This window comes from Necator americanus, chromosome II (assembly GCF_031761385.1).
Source record: "Necator americanus strain Aroian chromosome II, whole genome shotgun sequence".
NCBI classification, from domain to species: Eukaryota; Metazoa; Nematoda; class Chromadorea; order Rhabditida; family Ancylostomatidae; genus Necator; species Necator americanus.
This window is the reverse complement of record NC_087372.1, coordinates 34,697,432-34,713,677: the sequence shown is the minus strand read 5'-3', so window position 1 is coordinate 34,713,677 and position 16,246 is coordinate 34,697,432. Positions and strand designations below refer to the sequence as shown.

At 41.0% G+C, this 16,246-nt stretch overlaps 2 protein-coding genes across 2 annotated transcripts in view; one reads left to right on the top strand and one right to left on the bottom strand.

The window, feature by feature from the left end:
• Positions 1 to 10,965, top strand: part of RB195_020427 (uncharacterized protein) — a gene marked incomplete at both ends in the record, with an annotated part of 30,393 nt that extends 19,428 nt beyond the window's left edge. The window contains 15 exons of the mRNA XM_064188714.1: positions 1,738 to 1,861; positions 2,623 to 2,729; positions 2,860 to 2,959; positions 4,751 to 4,961; positions 5,031 to 5,144; positions 5,208 to 5,340; positions 5,475 to 5,548; positions 5,622 to 5,713; positions 5,775 to 5,873; positions 7,040 to 7,148; positions 7,217 to 7,385; positions 9,436 to 9,609; positions 9,697 to 9,895; positions 9,972 to 10,141; positions 10,902 to 10,965. Coding sequence (XP_064044595.1) covers positions 1,738 to 1,861; positions 2,623 to 2,729; positions 2,860 to 2,959; positions 4,751 to 4,961; positions 5,031 to 5,144; positions 5,208 to 5,340; positions 5,475 to 5,548; positions 5,622 to 5,713; positions 5,775 to 5,873; positions 7,040 to 7,148; positions 7,217 to 7,385; positions 9,436 to 9,609; positions 9,697 to 9,895; positions 9,972 to 10,141; positions 10,902 to 10,965 — 1,939 coding nt within the window. The remainder of the gene's footprint in view (positions 1 to 1,737; positions 1,862 to 2,622; positions 2,730 to 2,859; positions 2,960 to 4,750; positions 4,962 to 5,030; positions 5,145 to 5,207; positions 5,341 to 5,474; positions 5,549 to 5,621; positions 5,714 to 5,774; positions 5,874 to 7,039; positions 7,149 to 7,216; positions 7,386 to 9,435; positions 9,610 to 9,696; positions 9,896 to 9,971; positions 10,142 to 10,901) is intronic.
• A 3,570-nt stretch (positions 10,966 to 14,535) lies between these two features.
• RB195_020426 (uncharacterized protein) lies at positions 14,536 to 15,840 on the bottom strand (the record flags this gene model as incomplete). The annotated part of the gene is made up of 3 exons (XM_064188713.1): positions 14,536 to 14,844; positions 15,464 to 15,616; positions 15,670 to 15,840. 3 exons carry the CDS (start codon positions 15,838 to 15,840, stop codon positions 14,536 to 14,538), a joined length of 633 nt encoding a protein of 210 aa, XP_064044594.1.
• Positions 15,841 to 16,246: the final 406 nt, after the last annotated feature.

The following is a 16,246-nucleotide window of genomic DNA, read 5'->3' as shown; positions in this document are numbered from 1 at the left end:
ACCCGGCTATTTAAATTTCCAGAACCCTTTTTTTATTTTTTTTTTACCAGGGCTTTTATGGCCAACTTAACTTAACAACAAAGCAAAAATAAAAAGGTTTTTAGAAAAATAGCAAAACAAAAAAATAATAATGAGTAAAATAAAAAATAAACAAAAGTAAATAAATAAATAAATCTCTAATGAATGTTAGGGATTCTTTCCTGGGATCCTACATCTCAGTCTTAATCCTCAATCCTACATCTTCTAAAAAGAACTTTAGCAATCACAAAAATCAATATTATTGTCGTTCTCATTTGAACTTTCGAAACTCGAAATTGAAAATCATTTGAATAGGAGACGAATATCCACGCAGTAATTTCCCTACTCGCAAGTGAGGTGAGAGATCTGGCTCCCCTGCACAAATCAAAACTTCCCTCTTGTAAGGACAGAGCCTTGCCTTATCGGCAAAAAATAGCTCAAAACGTAGCTCAAGGAAAAAAGTACGCTACCAAGTTATAATTTTGAAACTCGCCGTAACAGTTGCTTAAGGCCCCTGTTCCGGATTTCATGAGCAGTGTGCATCAATCCAAGATTCTCGTTGATGCTGTTTTTATTGTAGTAGTGTTTGGTAGCAATAAAATTAATTTTTAAAACATATTCCTTGTTGGGTGCTGCTTGTCTGACGCAGTCCGGAGAATATTTTATTGTTGGGAAATATAATTAATATTAATATAAATATAAAGTCCGGAGAATATTCTACTGTTGGAAAAGAAATACTTTCACTAATTGAGACACTTCACTAAATTAAAACTAGCTGAAGTGTTGCTGGAGTGAAAAATTGGCAAACAGTGCGAACATGAATGAACTTTTTTGAAAAATCTCAGAATATGGATTTGACTTGAATTAATTGACAGCGTGATTGACATTTGATTTGAACTTTTCTAGTCTACATACTTTAATATATATTTCTAATATATTTTTTAAATATTCTTTTCTACTATTTCTATCTATCCGTACAAATCTGCGCAAATCGCAAGGTATATGGTAGCAACCGTAACCAGAATCTCTGAGCATCGTAATTTACGCTCTTCAGCTACCCGTCAGATTCGATTAGCGCCCACTCATTCTCATAACCCTCGGGCTTTGAAATCTTTGAGCTGCCCTCAAGCATCGAGCAGTCATTGACGACGGACGGACGGATATCACCACAACGAATCCCTCGTCTAATTTGACGGTTATTGTGAATAGAATTGAATTTGAATGCGGAAGCGTTCCAACAAGGCTGAAAAATTTCACAACGAACTTTCACTGCATACGTCGAAAATAAAATCTGTGGATATTTTGAGATTGTGATGACGCAAACTGAGGTTTTGCTGGTTCCGCCAGTAAAATTATCTTGAAATAACGGTAACGGGTTATTTTCCCGGTTATTCCTTGGAAAATCCATTTCGTTTCTGGATGTATTAGTCCGGTAGTACCTTACCGAAAGAAATACTATGAATGCTTCTTTGAACAAAATATCTATGTATTTCCAAAAAAAAATTATATGTAGCATTAAATAATAGGTATATAAATATGTATTATTATAAAAAAATATTATTGGCTTCTTCTCTTACATTTCTTCGATGAAGACACGGTAAGAATGAGCGACAAGAAATTTGTGTGTTCAAGATTTGGCTAATTATTCCAGCCGTAAAAATTGTACAATCCTAAATTATTCACCTGAAATCGATTCAAAATTAGTTCAAAAATTTTCAGATGTATGCTAAACACAGTACAACATCGTCACGTCGCCATTGCCAGATTGTCACATCCAACGAATCTTGGTCGAACCATGCAAGATCTACGGTTTATCATTATCGTCATAGCGCCTAGCAGAGCGGTACGTTTACGTGATACGGTAACTTTTATGTTGTGTGTCTTTCTTTACAGGACCACCAGTTACACCGCCTTTTACGTTGCATATCTTTTTTCAGCGCCAAGTTGGGACCCTGACCGTTGAAATTTTCACGAATCAGTACTTTTGAAATACATATAGCTCTAAGACAATCTAACCATACGATCAATATTTCCGCTCATGGACCGTCAAAAATTCTTTTTCTTTTCATTCAACCTAGTGACTATAAAACTCCCTTCAGATCCTCCATTTGGTGGAAAGAGGAAAGAGTTCTTGAAAATGTCTATTCTTGTTATTTTTTGTTCAATTATTTCGAGCGGAATTTTAAACAAAATTAAGATCGATAAAATCGACCAATCAAGTCATGTAGACGAGCTAAATTGCTCCTGAATATTCTGGACCCTTCCCCCAGAAGTAAACAAACTTGAAATCAGGGAAAGTTGTGATCATAGAAACGGACAGAACTCATTTTCCAACCTCATTCCTTCGACACTCATTGCTTTTCAAATTGACACTAGACCTGTTTATGGAAAAAGTTCATTATATTTGCATTTAAATGAAAGGGCACGCTCCTTTTTCCACTTGTAACACCTTAGAACTTCAACTTCAGGAAGACAACTCTGCTGAAGTTCTCAGGTGGAGGGTGTAGGGAATAATTTTGCAAAATATTCCGTAGTTTGACTCCTCATCTTTTATTAAACTTTTCAAAAAAACATCAACCATAGGTTACTAGCATTTCTTTTCAGAAAGGTACAAAAACCGCCCTTGAGACCACCAGAACTTTTGCTACGTTGTTCGCAGACATGGAAATTCGGCAGCGCCTCGTTATGGCCCAATCGGTGGAAGCATTCAGGTTTGTGATCGATCACCTTCAGGTTTTAGGGTCCCTGCACTCCCAAAAATTCTACAGTACTCGGAAAATCAAATGGATACTCAAATAGAGCATCGAATAGTAATTTAAAAAAAGAACTTCTCGTATTTAGGTCTACGTTGCTCTCTGCCGCGAAAGAACTCGCAATGGATCAAAATCAATGGCGCGAACGAAAATCATCTATTCATCTAAGCCAGGCGAAAGAGCAAATTGTAAGTGTTGTCCAGAGATTCTCCAAGTCATTTAATTTTCACCCACTTCAGAAATTCTCCTCTCGTTTAAAATCCGAGAAAAAAACATTGTGAAAAGATTTCTGACTACCACAATCAAATAGAATATAAATTCTTTGTGCATTATTCTGGACGCTTTCGCTTCGTCATCGCTTTTGGAATTTCTTACGATTTCTTAAATTGTCAACGAGCAGGCAAAATCATGGTACATAGAATTAATGGCAAAGTTCGTCAGAATCGTTTTTATACTAATTTATGAAGCTGAATATTTATTTTTTTCTTGAAATTTTGCTTTGGGATTTCCATATACACAATCATTTCTATTTCCACACACCAACAATTGAAAAGTGAATGAATCATTTCCTTGGTATTTGCTCTATACAAAAATAGCAATGCCATTAATCGTTTCATAGCAACCTATACACAGATATAATTCTTACATCACTATTAATTTTAATTGGTCTTATTATTTCTTTTTCTTCCCTTCTTTTTCCTTCTTTTCATAATGAATGCAAATCAGAACTGCCGCTTCATCAAACCTGTTCCACCTTTTTTTGTATCCATAAGCATAATCATTTCATCTTTTCTTCCACATATCTTCAGTAGAATTCCGGATGTACAGATTTTTTTTAGTTTATCTAATTAAAATCTCGCCTCTTCTAAGAATCCAGCTTCAAAGAGAACGTTAAAGGCATCACCCCACGAATCTGGAGTGATACGGATTTCCAGTGGAGTATTCGTATACGGGGTCGTAGATTATGAGGAAGAGGATGATTCCGTCCATTTCTTCCTAACTGCCGTAGAAAACGGCCCGGAAGATGCGGCTTCGAGCGTTCCGGCGCACTATTTTCTACAAGGAGTTCGATTGGAGCGCGCCAGCCCTGTGCGGCGCCGCATCTTCCGGACCGTTTTTTCTTACGGCAATTATGAAGAAGTGGACGGAATCACATCCCTCTCCTTAATCTACGATCCCGTATACGAATACTCCACCGGAAATCCGTACCACTCCAGATTTGTGCGGTGATGCCTTTAAGTAGCCTCTTCTGCACGCCATTACTTTCTGTTTGATGATACATTTCCGAGGAGTAGGTTTTAGCGCCAGAACGCAATGGAAAAGAGATGGTGAGTAGAGGTTGAGCTGACGGAGGATTGCAATTACAAGAAAAATACGGCTGAATGTGAGAAATGCTCAGAAAATAAAATCGGACAATGCGAGGCAACCGCACATCCGCTCTTCAGGGTTGTCTAATTAAAATAGCTTTGCCGATTACCGTGTAGGAAAGGTATCTGGGACTTTTCATCAACTTCGGACGAACAAGCTTCTCCTCCTAGTCGTAGAATTCCGAATAGTTTGAGTACAAAAACCACAGAAAAATGCAAAATTATATTATTTCTTATAAATACATTAATTTATCGTTCAATTTTATTATTATTAATAATATTTTATATTATTAGTGCAAAAATCCACCCGACGCTGATCTTTTGGACCAGCTCATGATGCGGTTTAAAAAGATGAGCTTTTTTAATACATACAAAAATTGTATTATTTCTTATAAATACATTAATTTGTCGTCCAATTTTGTTATTAATAATAATATTTTATATTATAAGTGCAAAACTTATAACTGACACTGATCTTTTGAGCCAGCTCATGATGCGGTTTAAAACGATGAATTTTTTTTTAATGTAATGTACCTTAAAACACCTTCCTTACTTTGAATCAATAATTTTCTCCTTTTTGTGTCCACGCATAACTAACCAGTTAATTTCTAGTTCGGTCCGAACGCATGGTATCCGTTTCGTGGTCTAATGGAAGAGTTCAAGCGACGGCTTGCCGTCTATCCATCGGATTTCACCGATGGTGTTAGCGGTCATCGAACGGTGCAAAAATTGTTTTCCACTGTTGTTTTTCTTTATTTTGCTTGTCTCCTGCCCGCAATTGCCTTTGGTGTGCTCAACGATGACAATACGAATGGAGGCATTAGTGAGTTCTCTATTCTTTTTTTTCCGAAAAAAAACTTCCTCATATTTGCCAAATTCCCCCCTTTTTTAGATGTTCGAAAAGTAATCATTGCTCAAGCAATTGGTGGTATTTTTTTCTCGTTGTTCGGCGGTCAACCGATGATCATCTTGCTCACCACCGTACCATTAGCTATATACATAAAGGGTTAGTATCAATGATATCCGGAGTTACACCTCATCACCAGGATTTCACTCTCAATTTTTATAGTGATCTATAAAATTTCTGAAGAGCTCGGATATGATTTTTTCGCTATGTACGCATGTGTTGGGCTGTTTTGTCAATTATTTCTCGTGCTATATTCGGCTACTGAGTTGTGCAGTTTAATGAAATTGGCAACCAGGTGAGTAAACCATATTCTAAGAAATATTTACTTACTATTCAAGCACTTATTCAATTAAATATCTTCAAAAAGGGAAGATAGATGAAGATTTCGAGATGAAAAGAAAAAAAAGGAGCCGAAAATGTTCTTTTCAGGTCCGCCGAAGAGATGTTTTCTTTATTTATTGCTATAGCATTTACTGTAGAAAGTATACGGGCAATACATAATAGTAAGTCTGCTAAGATGGAACATTTTACTACATTAATTTCTATTCCTAAATATTTTAAGCATTTAATTTTTAGTATTCCTCAAAAACTATAGTGGATGTGATTCAACAAAACCTACTAATGAGAACTCTACAACCCTTTCTAACCTAACTTCTGCAGTTGCACAGGTGAACTGTTTTAGTCGTCGAGAAATTCTCTTCGGGCAAACAAATCCATGTTTTTTTTCAGGAGAACGGTGTACTGTGTAGAAGGGACACTTCAATACTGTACATGCTACTGATGTTCGGCACGTTATGGCTGGGACTTTTTCTGTACAACTTTAGAAAAGTGAGGAGTAATCACTGTACTGTTATTTCCGTATAGTCAGCGGTGTTAATATTCGAACACAATGTTCAATAATTCAATTTTTTTAATTTAAAGGCAGCATACCACGAAATTCAACGATTTTGGAGTCTTTCATGTACAAAACAGCGCACGGGATGTATGTAGACTACGAGTTTGAGCATGACATCACTCGATCTCCCCCAATCGTCTCGAAAAATAGCGTGGAAAATGCCCTTTTGTACGTTTTTCCCTACGAGGCACCTTATGACGCAGCATTTCCACACGTGCCGGTTCCCTCATCAGCTTATCTATCGATTTTACTTCGATTCACCGCTGGGGGAAACCGCAGCGGTTGCTGTCCGGTCGCTTGTGGATGCGGAACGTGTAGGACGGTGACACGTTGCAACGTATCTCGTAGTAGAAAACGTGCAAGAGAGCCTTTCCCACGCCGTTCTTCAGGATGATTAGAGGAAATTGAATGTGTCCATGCTCATACTCCTAATGTACACCGTGCCTATACTGTCCAAGGTATAGTATAGTCGGGTCAAAACAACGTGAATCACGAGTGTAGTTGCGGTGCGTTTGGGTACGCGCTCGAAACGGCGTCGTGGAGGCAGCAGTCGGAACCGAGTTGAGACCGTCGTAAACTGTAGCGATGGGTGGTGCTAGCAAGGGTTTCACCACACTCCTAGCCGCTATGCTCCACCGAGAAGCGCCTCGAGAAAAACCACGTACGCAATTGCACACGTGCTTCATGTCATTTTGACCCTGCTATAGAGTTAGAACGACATGGAACACTGTGCGGTTGCCCGAGCTGTTGCGCTCGAAGGACGAGCGAAGCGGTTAGGATCGATGGAGGACCGTCACTAACACCAATTGTGGCTACAGTTCGCCATGGTCCCACCTCGATTCCAACCGCTATCTCCACCGCGCTACTTCGAGCGCAGCCGCTTACGCAAATGCACGTGCTTCATGTGGTTTCAAACCGACTGAGATCTGTTTCAAAATCGTCGATTTCATGGTATGCTGCCTTTAATATCAAGATCTCTCTACGCACGCTCCCGCGCCCCATTCGAATGTTTGTCGCGTTTGCGCGAAAAAGCATTTGTACCTATAATTACTTCCATTGTACTTTTTTTTACTGATGTTTCCTATATTTTCACATCTAGACGCCATATCTGACAAGATCACGCCGTGAATGGCTGGCCGACTACGCATTGCCGGCATCCGTTCTCATTATGTCCTTCACGGGATCATATTGTTTCGCTGATATTGCAAGTATGTTCTAATTCCCATGAATATCGTTTCCTTTGTATTCAACGAATTCTATTGTTCTTTTTTTTCAGAGGATCGATTCAGACTGCGAGAGAACGTGCCAATTATGCATCTTGCAGATATTTTCTCTTTGCCACCTTCCGGATATTTTGTGTGCCTTTTGTTAGGGTTCTCATTGTCGTTTCTGTTCTTCATGGATCAAAATATCACATCGGCAATTGTTAATAATCCGCAGAACAAGTAAGTTTCACAGAAAAGTTCATCTTACACCGATTTTTTCGTACAAGAAGCACTCACGATTAAATTAGTAGGCCGGGAGGAGGGCGTTAGCGGATGTCAAGAAAAGATTTACAGTCAACTAAAAAGGACCTAACGCTCATTGCAGTTGCGTAAGTGACTGTGCTCGAAGCGGCGCGGTTGGGCGCAGTTGTTAGGATTACAGGCAGCGTACCACGAATCTGATGTGGTGAGGGAATCCGTGCGGAAAAGTGGAGATATAGCTGTAGATTGCAAGATCCGGGGCCGTACCGATCACCTCTCCCCAACCGTCGTAAGAAACGGCGTGAGAATTGCTTTAGTTCCAACGAGGTACGTTAGAACGCGCCTCTATGTACACGTTCCGGTCCCCTTAGCAGCGTATTTATTGATTTTAATTGAATAAGCTGGTGAGGTGACCTCATTAATCTTCGACCGCTCGCAACTGGATGCGGCATGTGCACAAGCGTTGCAACTGAAACCAACTGAAATCACTTGGTTATTAGAAAAAAGGCGTCTAGCACGCCGTTTTTCAAGATTCACTATTAATAAACATTATTCGATCGATTCGACTCGATTGATCTGATTATTTACTTCAAGAAATAAAGGCACCATTGAGTGCCCCTTTCTCCCTTTCAACTACATTTTTCCCAAAAAAAAGGCACTTCTACAGGCAGCACATCACGAATCTGACCTCGTTTTGATCTTTGGCGTGGATAGGGGATTGAGCGTTATCACGCCCGTACTCATCCACTACACCTCTCCCTTGTCTATTCATGGGCAGGTCCTAACGAGGGTCAATTTTGCCTTGTGCTGGCTTTAAATTTGCTTGAATCTAGTTGAGAAAAATTGTGAAAACTTGTGTTGCTTGTCCTCCCGCTGATATTCAATTTACGCGGGAAGCAACCAGTAATACTTTGATTCTTCCCGATGGAATGCAGGAGTTGTTTAGTTGAGTAGGGGCACGAAGAGCATCATTTCTTTTCTATGAATGACTCTCACCAGTCCTCCTGTTGTTCATTTTCAATCTCGTGTAACCCAATCAGTATAAGAGTTGTCATCGATAACGTGTCCGATGCACCTAATTTCACCTTCTTTGCCCAATGTGACACCGTCCCCGAAAACCGACGTGTAGGGTCAAAATGACAGGAAGCAGTGTGTAGTTGCGTAAACGGTTGCGCTCGAGGAGGCGCGGTGGAGCGTGGCGGTTGAAATTGAGGTGGGACCATCGCGAACCGCAGCGAAGAAATGGTGCCATAGTCGGGTCAAAACGACATGAATCACGAGCGTAGTTGCGGTGGATTTGCGTGGGCGCTGGAAGCGGCGCGGTGAAGGCAGCAGTTGGAATCGAGTTGGGACCCTTGCAAACTGCAACGGTCCCAACTCGACTGGTGCCAGTAATGGTTTCAGCACGCTCCCAGCCGCTACGCTCCACTGAAGCGCCTCTAGAGAAGCGGCGTACGCCACTGCGTACGTGCTTCATGTCGTTTTGACCCCACTATGGCAAGGGTCCTTCCTCGATCCGGTAACCGCTTTGCTCCACTGCACCGCTTTGAACGCTGCCGCTTACGCAAATGCACTGTCCTTCATGTCGTATAGACCCCACCATAGGGTAGAACTCCGGAACCTGATCTTTCTTTTCGGTGATTTGTTCATATGTAACTGAATTTTTCTCCTGCAAACATTTGCGAAGCGCCCAAGTTTCTGAAGAGCACATCAAAACCAGGAAGAATATCGATACTAAGAAGACGTAGGGAGGGGACCGAATTAACTATTGTTTTTGCTTTTCTTCACTGCATTCTCGATGATATTGGATGCTCCCCTAGCAAGCATAATAAATTGACTAACGGTTTTTGGCATCCTACGGTAAGTCCACCTAATACCGACACGCAACCACGATCATAACTTCTACATCATTTGATCACGTTTCTGAATTTCTAGAAACCTCTTTGTTAATTTATCGTAGAAGCTGTTTTTCGAGGAATTCCCTCCGCTGGTGACGTTTTAATGGGAAATGTCAAGAAAATGCTTTCAGACTCAAGAAGGGCCAAACACAAAATCTTGACCTCTTCGTTGTGGCGCTGTTAAACGTCTTTCTGTCCATGTTTGGTCTACCGTGGATGCATGGAGCGTTGCCGCATTCCCCGTTACATCTCAGAGCTCTGGCTGATGTTGAAGAACGGGTATCGCAAGGGCATGTGCATGAAGTGTAAGTGATTTTTCTTTCGTAGATATTTTATTTACGAATTCTATTTGAAGATCGTTTGCTCTATACGGACGTTCCATATATCTTCAGGATAATGAATGTTCGCGAGACACGCTTAGCGACGTTAATTGCGCACTCATTGATACTCATATCGACCTTCTACTTGATACCGTATCCACTGCAATTGATCCCCACCTCTGTTCTACATGGATTGTTTTTATATATGGCGCTCACCTCACTGTCCGGCAACGAGATGTTCGAGCGGTTATTATTGCTTATCACCGAGCAGGTATTATCTACTTTCATCTTTTTTCTTTCTTTCATCTCCCTTTACTCAACTTTAATTATGTTTTCTTTTTCTTCAGCAAGCGTATCCTCCCACTCACTACATCCGCAAGGTCCCACAACGAAAAGTGCATCTATTCACCGCATGTCAATTATTACAATTAATTATTTTATGTGGATTCGGGTTCTCGCCATATCCTTTCATCGAGATGGTTTTCCCGATCGTTTGCTTCTTCTTCTTACCAATCAGGTTAGTTTTAATAATGATTCACTCTATCACCTGAATATGAATCACCCTTCAATCAATGCACTGAGCACTCAGTGTTTTTTTTTCTTTTAAGAGAGGATCAACAAAACATTTGCTAGTGATTATGAAGGTCATCGTAATTTTTCTCTTGGAAATTCCTGTCTGTTCCAACTCATTTTGCTCCTGTACATATAATATAATCTAGCAAGAAGTGGAAGTTAACATACCACGGCAAACCTTTCGACGGCACTTAACTTGTATCTGATGATCGTGACGCTTTTATAGCATCTCTGTTTGACTGCTCACTTACTGTCTGACACACATTTTTACTCAATTAAGTGATTTACTAGCGCGATTCAGAGCAATCCAGATATTTGGTGCCGTCGCTTGTAGACAGACCATAATTTTCTGGATATAGTCGAGTCAAAACGACCTGGTGCTCTGTTGCGTAAGCGGCTACGCTTGAAGCGGAGAGAGCGATTAGGATTGAGATGGGACCTTCGCTTGCTCCATTGATCGCTTCAACCCTAGCGAAGCTGGTGACTGTCGCTCTACCGCGCTGCTTTGAACGCAGCTGATTACGCAAATGCACCGAGCTTCAGCTTGTCTCGACTCGGCTATACCAGTTGTAGGTGGAATCTTACCATAACATAATCCTTACAGAAGCTTAGTTCTCAGGAAATCCGCCTTATTGAACATTTTTGAGGACAGCCTTTTTTGTTTTCAATTAAGTCCCAGAATTTCATGTAGCTTCCTTTTATAGGCACACGCTTATACCACGTATAATCGACTACAAGTATCTTGATGCTCTTGACGGTCGGCATTAAACGAACCTTCGACAGTGACGCTTATGTATTCGACTTTCACCGACACAGTGTTCGTTTCTAGTCTTACTCTTAGGTGAAATGTTTCATTGTAGGAGAAAGCAGATGTTTGTCTTCCGCTCTTTGTAGTGAGCAACAACGAAATATCTATACACTGATTTTTTTCCAGTATAAGAGCAAGCTTTTTTGGGACTTTGATTCATTCTTTTTTTTGAGTATATACTGCCCAAGATTGTTTCTATGTCTATGTTCTAAACGTATTGTATTGTAACATATATGTTGCCATAATTCGGCGCCTCAGTCGCGAAACGTAGTGCGTTCGCATTTACTGATTTACTGATATTTACGCTCCTCCTTTCCTCATCGATTCGGGTTTTTGTAACGTAGATGATCAGTGCTAGACACAGAAGCAGATGGTACCTGCCCTCCGCAGTCGTTACATGCTTAGATGTTTTCATGTTACTCGTTTTTCCATCATCCGGTAGCTTTATCTAGTCGACCTTTATCACATAATTAACGTACCTAATTCGAATTGTATGTGATACAAATTGTTAGGTTATCATTGTGGTCTTGTACTTACAGAATTTTCTCACACAACTACTTTGAAGACTTGCTGCTGAGGAGTTTCTCAGGTATTTCTGTGTATTTTGGGATAGGAAAACTATGCTATTTAAATTCCTGGGGAGATTTTCATCTTCACTAGTACAACTAAAAACAAACTGTGTGATAAGGTAGCCCAATCTTTCATACAAAGTGAACAGGTCACCTGGGTGACGACTGTTCTACATTTTCGCGAATTGCATCATCATCAATTTTCTTACAATAGCTGCTATAAACCATCATTATTTATTTAAATCGTTTATTAGTGCATCACTAAGTATGAGTAAGTAATTATGAGTAATTAGGCAAGTCTTCTAACCTGTTGAGTGACAACTGAAATCATGATAACAATGACATTATGTGTTCATTTGCCTTCTCATGATTGTATCCGGCAAATTGTAAAGACCGTATCCATAACTCGTAATAAGAATCGTACTCAAGAGTAATATAGTGCCATATGTGAATTGTACCAGATTTCTATATGATCGATAAAATAATGTGTATTTTTTTCGATATGCGATTCAATTAGTGATATAACGATTGTGGTGTCGTGAAAAATTACTGCTGATGCCAACATTTTACGGCGATCGGCAAAGTTAAAGTTATTAGTCAACGCCGTAGGACTAGAGCATAATGTTGTGGTTTTCCGCCTGTCTCGGTTCCTCTCGTATGTATCTCCGGAAGTTTACGCGGTAATTGATTTTCTATTATTATCAGTACGGGAGCGTAGAGGTTTAATTTCGTTTTAATATAAGGTATAGAGGGTATAGTAAAGTAAAAAGGACATGAACTACGATGCAGTTGCGCAAGCAGCTGCGCTCGAAGCGTTGCAGTGGAGCGTAGCGGCTAGGATAGAGTAGGGACCCATGCTAGCTCCTCTCATCGCTGGAGTTCGTAATGGTCCCACCTGGATTCCAACCGCTATCTCCCCCGCATCGCTTCGAGCGCAACCGCACCGTGTTTCATGTCGTTCTGATTCCTACTATATGTAAAAATCCATTTTCTTATCTTGTTAATGGATCCTTAGCTGAGTAGTGCCCGAAGAGTGGTTGTTTTCAATCGATACCAGGACCTGAGGGATATCACACAGAAGTGGTCGACGATATTGATGGGAGCGCAGAAGTAAACGATTAGCTGTTTTCGATCTACGGTCGCGTTCAGTCACAGGGCAAGTGATCGGCTCTGCTCTTTCAGGAACATAGACGTCGCTCGACCTCGCTGCTTTCACACTTAGCCCTTTCATCTTCGATTTCTTCGCGACCTGTTGACCGATTATGAGTGCATGTACGTTACGATTTCTCTCCTCGTCCTTTTCAAATTCGTCTCCGAATTTGAGTGCACTTATTCCTTCGAAAGGAAAGGCGAAGTATTGTTTTCCTTTTCTGTGCAGATTTCTCCTCTGTTTGAGACAAACTTTTCTTCTAACTTGCGCTCCATTCCTATCTATATCTTTTTTAAACTGCGAAATGTGGGGTTCTAAGCTTATGGTAGAGCTTTAATTAGAATAAGGGCATATGTTTAACAATGTTTGACAACGACTGATAGAATTTATAGATGGAAGAATTCATCATTGTGTTGCCAGAGCTTGTGTAATACCGCGGGATGACTCCTCAAACGGTCAAATGTCCCGTTAAGAAAGAGTTCTGAGCTGCTTTAGTATCCTCCAGTCCTTCCCTGAGACTAGACTTGGTCAAAGTGAATTACTAAATTCAGTACTTTTACAAAATAATTTGGCATGTACGTGCCCTATACATAAATATCTTTCCGTTTAGTCGAAAGCGTGCAAGTAACTTACTTGTAAGTTTATTGTTAACTTGATTCTCATTCTTATCCGCGGTTTTCTTTGATATTTCTATTTAGTAGCATTGCAGTACCGAAATATCGAGTTGTACCGAAGTAGTAACGAAGAAATTAGCGATATGTACAAAAAACTACGTCCGTCTTGTAGAAATATTCATAGCTTGAGGCTGAGGTTCACTAAAACCTCCATTTAAGCTCCACCTTGGAGGTCTTTTTATGTACGCTTTAGTCCTAAGCGGCGCAAAATTAATTACACTTGTCCTCAGGTTGGAAAGTTCGCAATATTGTCATAGTGGCCATTGTTGCAGCAGCAGTCGAATTAAAACGACCTGAAGCTCGGTGCAGTTGCGCAGGCAGCTGCGCTCAAAGTGGTGCGGCTGAGCGAGCGATTGGGATCAAGGTGGGACCCTCGCTAGTTGCACTAGGACTGCAGCGATAAGCGGAGCTTAAAGTCCCACCTCGATCCTAACCGCTCTCTCCCCAGTGCAGCCGCCGCGCATCTGCACCGAGCTTCATATCGTTTTTTTTTCGGTAACATCATCGACAGAACTCGGCTGGGGAGAATTCTCTTCAGGAATCCTTGAATTCTTTTCCTTTTTTGTTAAGCAATTCTGCGCCTGCACAGTGCATATCCATAACCTCCAATGATCTTACTGCGAGGTACTCAGATAGACGTTTTCTGTTTCCCTTTAACATTTTCACTTCCACATCTTTAGGCTGGGGTTCAAAACAACGCAACCACAGAGTTAACATGCAAGAAGCAAAGATTCGATTTGTTTCCACAGTATCAAGTAACTACGAAAAATAGTCAACACAGACAGAAGTGAATTTTTTATTATTTGACAAATAATACAATAAATACAGACGTTATACATGTGAATGAAGGAGTTCTGTTCGGAATATGTAAGCTAACCCTTATTTTCCCGCAGGTATTTTCAATATCGTACCCGCCTATCGGGGGAGAAACCCACGCTAAAAAGTAAGTGCTGTTAACAAACTGCAAAAGATTCTGATACAGATGTTCCTTTGCTTACGAACAAGTCAAGTTCCAGACGGCCGTTCATTGCTCAAAATGTTTAGTGGGTCGTTATTAGTTATTTTTGAACGTTACTATCCTGTATTTAAATCTGTATCCATGAGTTAAGCATGATATACTTCGCTACGTGTGTTCACTTATCCTACTTGCGGTCCTCTTCGTTCATATATCTGAAAATTGTTCGTAAGTAGAGGAGCATCCGTAGTGAAAAACGGATAAACTCTTGGAAAAGGTGGCTTGGTCACAAGAACATTTTCATTGATGATGCGTTGTGGATAGTAACGTATTCTTGGTTTGAATGAGGGTTTCCGTTGGTTTGTGGGATTTCCGGAAGGTTTGTTTTGTCCAATGAGTCCGGAACGAATTGCACGATCAACGTAGTCCTCAACAAGACGCTTCAAATCTTGATCAGCTGCACCCAATTGAGTGGCTTTGTAGACAGAATTCTGTAAATAAATGCTTAGTTGTTAGAAAATAAATGTTAAAAGTAAAAGTAAAAGTAAAGGATAAAGTCACTGGCGTACCAATCCACTTGGGATGCACCAACGCGTTTTACTGCAATTCGAAATCGCTGAGGTTTTGGAGCGCGTGTTTCCCTTCAACGACTTCCGGAGGCCAGCCGATGTGTCAAATCAGTGTTTTTATCCTGCCAGACAAATCTGGTACCAATATATCGACCCAGGAGGGATGAAAGGTTTTGTTTGCACTAGGGCGGTTTCCAACCATCGACCGTGTGGCTACGACGGACTTCTAACCGACTGCGCCACACCCACCCGATGTTTAGCTTTAGTATTGTCTATTTTCATAAGAAAAAGAATTCTTTGACAGGAACACTGCACTGTTGATTTGCCCATTATTTTGAATTCCACAGTAACGCAAGCTGCTGCGCTCGAAGCGGCGCGGTAGAGATGGCGGTCGGAGTCCACGTGGGACGATCATAAACGGCAACGATAAGCTGTCACGGGATTGGTCCCATTCGATCCTAGCCGCTACGCTCTACCGCACCGCTTACTCTACTACATACGTGGAGGGCGAGTGAACACATTCGACCCTATCTGTACTTACCAAGAGTTGCTTATACATGTCACTAGGTAATAGTTGAGCGTAGATGGAACACTCCCGCCTTAGAGCCTGATAATTTCTCAGCTCAGGAAGAATACTTTGCCATTGTTGTTGAGAGATCACATTATGAACATAAGTGTTAGCAGTTGTCACCACCTAAAAAAGGAGGTTATTACTAAAGATAGTCTTTATTGACTATCTAATCCTACCTGTTCCGCGTTATTCCCGTCAAACATGGTGTGGACGAGTTCTCGCAGTTGTGCTTTTTGTGTCGGATTTAGGTAACGTTCCAGCACGGATTTTGGCCCAATGCAACCGCCAATAATGAAGGCGAAGGATGGAGTGACGAGGCAATAAGTCAGGAAATAAATGAAATACATTGCCTGAAAAGTGGTGTTCCTGATTTGAATATAAGGAATAGTTCAAAAATAATATTGAACAAAATCAAAACTTATATGGAGAGAAGCAAAGCAGGCACCGTGCTGAGAACGTGAAGATGTTGGCAGCAACAAAGGCTTATAGTTGGATCAAAACGACATGAAGCATGGACAATTGCGTAAGCGGCTGCGCTCGTAACGGCGGGGTGGAGCGTGGCGATTGGAATCGTGTAAGGATCCTCGCTACCTCCACCCATCTCTGCAGTTCGCCATGGTCCCACCCCAGTTCCAACCGCTGTCTCCGCACTGCTTCGAGCGCAGCCGCTTACGCAACTGTACATGCTTCATGTCGTTTTGACCCGACTACACAGCGATGGGAAGACTATACTACAACATCGTTGATCACGGA